Source organism: Papilio polytes, unplaced genomic scaffold, assembly GCF_000836215.1.
Source record: "Papilio polytes unplaced genomic scaffold, Ppol_1.0 DF823912.1, whole genome shotgun sequence".
Taxonomy (NCBI): Eukaryota; Metazoa; Arthropoda; class Insecta; order Lepidoptera; family Papilionidae; genus Papilio; species Papilio polytes.
In genome coordinates, this window is record NW_013525292.1 from 597,955 (window position 1) to 601,862 (window position 3,908).

General features: G+C 35.7%; 1 protein-coding gene across 1 annotated transcript in view; it reads left to right on the top strand.

Annotated features, from left to right (window-relative positions):
- The window catches only part of LOC106102686 (synaptic vesicle glycoprotein 2B), a 10,022-nt gene that overhangs the window by 3,632 nt on the left and 2,482 nt on the right, over positions 1-3,908 (top strand). Inside the window, exons 4-7 of the mRNA XM_013282236.1 lie at positions 1,503-1,624; positions 1,871-2,115; positions 2,262-2,407; positions 3,802-3,901. Of these exons, the coding sequence (XP_013137690.1) occupies positions 1,503-1,624; positions 1,871-2,115; positions 2,262-2,407; positions 3,802-3,901 (613 nt within the window). The remainder of the gene's footprint in view (positions 1-1,502; positions 1,625-1,870; positions 2,116-2,261; positions 2,408-3,801; positions 3,902-3,908) is intronic.

Consider the following 3,908-nt stretch of genomic DNA (forward strand, 5'->3'; position numbering starts at 1 on the left):
TATTAGTAATTATAGAGGTTATTTTTCATAATTTATTTATGTAAGAAAACAGATTGAAATTGCACACAAATTAGGTCTTGTAAATAATTTCATAGGTGAAGAAATAATTTTTGAATTGTGTTGTAACTCGGTCTCGTGTGTAGACGTCCTTAGGGACCGTTCGTTTATTTTCATTGAACTCGTTACGACAATGTATGGAAGCGAAGACAGTCTAGTATTTTTCCTTTGTATAATTAATTCAATACATTTTAATTGTCTTTAGGAATTCGGTTACATTATTTTGTTTTGCTTAGTTTGTAGGGTCCACTATTGTATCAGGATCGATAGCGTTACTCTTAATATGCATTATATTATATAGCTTTCGCCCACGAGTCTGTCTCCGTGGAATTAAAAATAAACAAAAGTGAGTAGCCGATGTGTTCTTCCAGGCTATCCTCTACATCTGTACCAAATTTTATCGAAATCCGTTTAGTCGTTTAGGCTACAAACTCTAACAAACATCGATTCATCCACCTATCCATTTAACCTTTTGCATTTATAGTATTAGTATGATTTTTTACTTCCCAAAAGAAAGAGGTTATCAATTCGTCTGTAATTTCTAATAAACAATGTAATCCCTATATTAAAAGACAGTATTAGATATAAAATCTTCGAAAGTGTTTTTGTGTAAGCTGACAAACGAGAATCCGACCACCACTTCTGTTTCCCATCCTTTCGTTATAAGAATAAGGTAGGAAGGGAAAGGTAACTATAACTAAGCCGATACACAAATCAGAGGTTTATTTACGGAAATAAATCAATTATCAACATTAACAATCCACGTGTCTACTGCAACAATATTTGTCCCCATAATATGCATGTAAATAAACATGAGAAAACTTGTTTCCATTAAATTATTCATAGGTAAACTATCAATTAAACTTTACGTAGTTTTTCTTAGCAAAATCATAAAAGTGTAGTTTTGTATTTGTTACTGCAAAATTATTAAAAAAAAATTAATTTTATGGTGTTCAGATACATACTAGATGTACTGAAAATACTGCATAATGAGTGTTTATTACTGTAATTTAACAGTGGTAGTGCCCGCTTTAACATCTTCGCACTGCAGGGCCGGCACGCCCGGTGTAATACCACGACCACACAGAATACAGGCGTGAAATGAAAGCAATTCCGTGTTTCGTCTGATGAGTGTGGTCCCGGAGGCCTAATTTAAATCCCTTTCTCTTTACCACTCTTTTCTTATAGATATAAATATAAGGGGAAGTGGATTTGACGGAGGAGATGCATAGGAAGCGGAAATATCCTCTTTATGTGCTTCTCCTCCTCTGTCGAATAACAGTAAGCAACGCATCTGCAATTGCGGATGTCTATGGATAGCGGTCGCTACGCCATTTTAGCGGATTCAGGTGGCCGCTTGCTCGTTTGCCACCTTTTGTTATAAAATTTTTTCAAACATGACTTTCAAACATGGTTTTATGTTATATGTTTGTGTTCCATTTCAGTTCGTGTGCAGCGAATTCAGTGTCGTACACTTTGGTGGGCGAGTCATGTGTGCAGCGTGTCCGCAATAAGTACATGGTGATGATGACTTGCTTCATACTCTTGTCGCCAGCGTTTGCAGCCCGTGAGTATCCCATGTTTAACAACAAGTTTCTATTGTTGTACAACATCAAGTTTTCACTTACAAATGTAAGGATTGCTGTCGCCCGCATTTTTTACATTTTTCTAGAAACGCCCATATATGTACAAGATGAAATTCAAAAATTGAAAAGCACTGTTATAGCAGGGATCGAATCCAAATCTGTAGAAGTCTGGTGTTTAAACAATGTGCTACTGGCATCCGTAATTAATTAAAATTTTTGTTCTGCAGTTCTGACGTACCCAATATTAAAGCTTGACTTCGAAGCGCCTATACAATGTCTAGGCATTATCTTCCGACCTTGGCGATTATTGAACATCATCCTAGCACTACCCTCAGGATTAGGAGCATTCGCCATGTACTTCTTTCACGAGTCTCCCAAGTTCCTCGCCAACTGCGGCAGAAGAGAAGAAGCGCTAGAGGTGATGAGGTCTATTTACGCGGTCAATCATTCCTGCAGTAAAGAAGAATTTGGGGTAAGTCATTACTTTTGCTAATTTATTTTACAAGGCGTCAAACACAAAATTGCTGTAGGCTGCAGTACTTTAATTAAAATCGATTGATCATTAGAAATGTATTTTAAAAATATTTGTGATGTTTATTCGGTGTTCTAAAATTACAGATCACATGTTTCACAATGTCGGAGACAGCAAAGAAGGAGCAATCGTTATTCCGAGCAATGTACGAACAGAGCGCGCCTCTCTTCAGACCTCCGTATTTGTGGAGGACATTGCAATTGTACTTCATTGTTGCTGTTGTTTTTATTACGTGAGTCATATAATTATTTTATTAGTTATTCCTTGTATCTATAAAATATAACTTTATATTATGCGGTGTAAATGATTTTAAGAAAACTTATCCCCTTCAAAGCTTAGATTGTAAATGTTACTCTTGAATGAAAAAAAATAACGTTTAACGCAGGTGTAGACTAGCGCGGTCTCGAATTTTTGTAATAATGTCTATAGTTGGTTATTAGAATGTGCGTCGCCAGGGTGGTAGCAGCTTCAACCTTTAGAGAATTGTAAAATACAAAAATGACCTCTTTTAAAGCCACAATAATTATAGTGCCCCCTGGTAGATCGCCAGCCGATGTTTATAAGTCTACTTAGTTTATTTTTATGATACGTAGAGTGTTTTAATTAATGTAGATAGATACACTGTTAATGACTATTAATTTACTAAGTATAAAATAACATGAAGTTACGTAACTACAACTTTATTGCACAGTGCATCATACAATCATATTATAATGTCGCGACATTATCTGTTGATAATTAAAATTCGTGCCCGTGGAAAAATCGAGTTGTTTCCAGAATATTCTATCACAGCGACATCTGATGTCAAGTAGCGAAATTGACGCCCTTCGAATAATCGAGATGTTTCCAGAATGTTCTTTCACAACGCCATCTGTTGGCGAGTAGCGATAAACTTCGCGAAAAGATGTCTGGAATATTCGTAGCGGCATCGAGAATGTTCTATTGGAAAATGTATGGGATTCGAACAATCGAGAACGTACTGGAATAAAATGACAAAAGAATAACGAAAAAAAACGAAATTCGGGCTATACTCGTATACGGGGAGTTGGATTCGACTCGGGGAGTCTTACGGTGGAAAGTGAACTGTAAAGAACTCCAGAAAATAGTGACCGTGAAGTGAAAGTGTGTTATAATGTCAGCGGTGTTTTGATAAATACGAGAGTCCAGTGGTCCCCTGTTTCTGTGAGGCGTGAAAACATTAACGAAGAATTATCAAAGTTTTTAACTCTATCCCCACGCCTGTAACAATATCTTGATTTTGTTTTTAATTTTTTTTTGTCACAAATAAAGAAATCTGTGTTAAACTATTAAGCAACATCGTCCGTGTGGAATTACAAAAAGAAATCTAGTAATAAATATATGATGGTGAATGAAATTTTGAGATTAGTTGAAAAAAAATGTTTTCTCTTCATAATATTAGTACAGATGCAGAAAACTACACTTTAAAATGGTACTTAGGATAGAATATCATCAAATCACATAAAACTTTCTATTACAGCTGTAACTTGCACATATATTCTCGTATTAGGTATGAAAAGTTATCGAGGAAATTGCATTGCAAGACACCCTAATGGGTAGGAAATAAACGTCCTCGACTGTACATTCATATTCATGTTTTGTTTTCAGGAACAACAGTTTTCTTGTCTGGTTACCTCACATACTGAATCTAATCAGGATATCTCTCCAAAGCAATACTGCTTCGGGCAATGTATGCGATTTAATATCAGCCGACA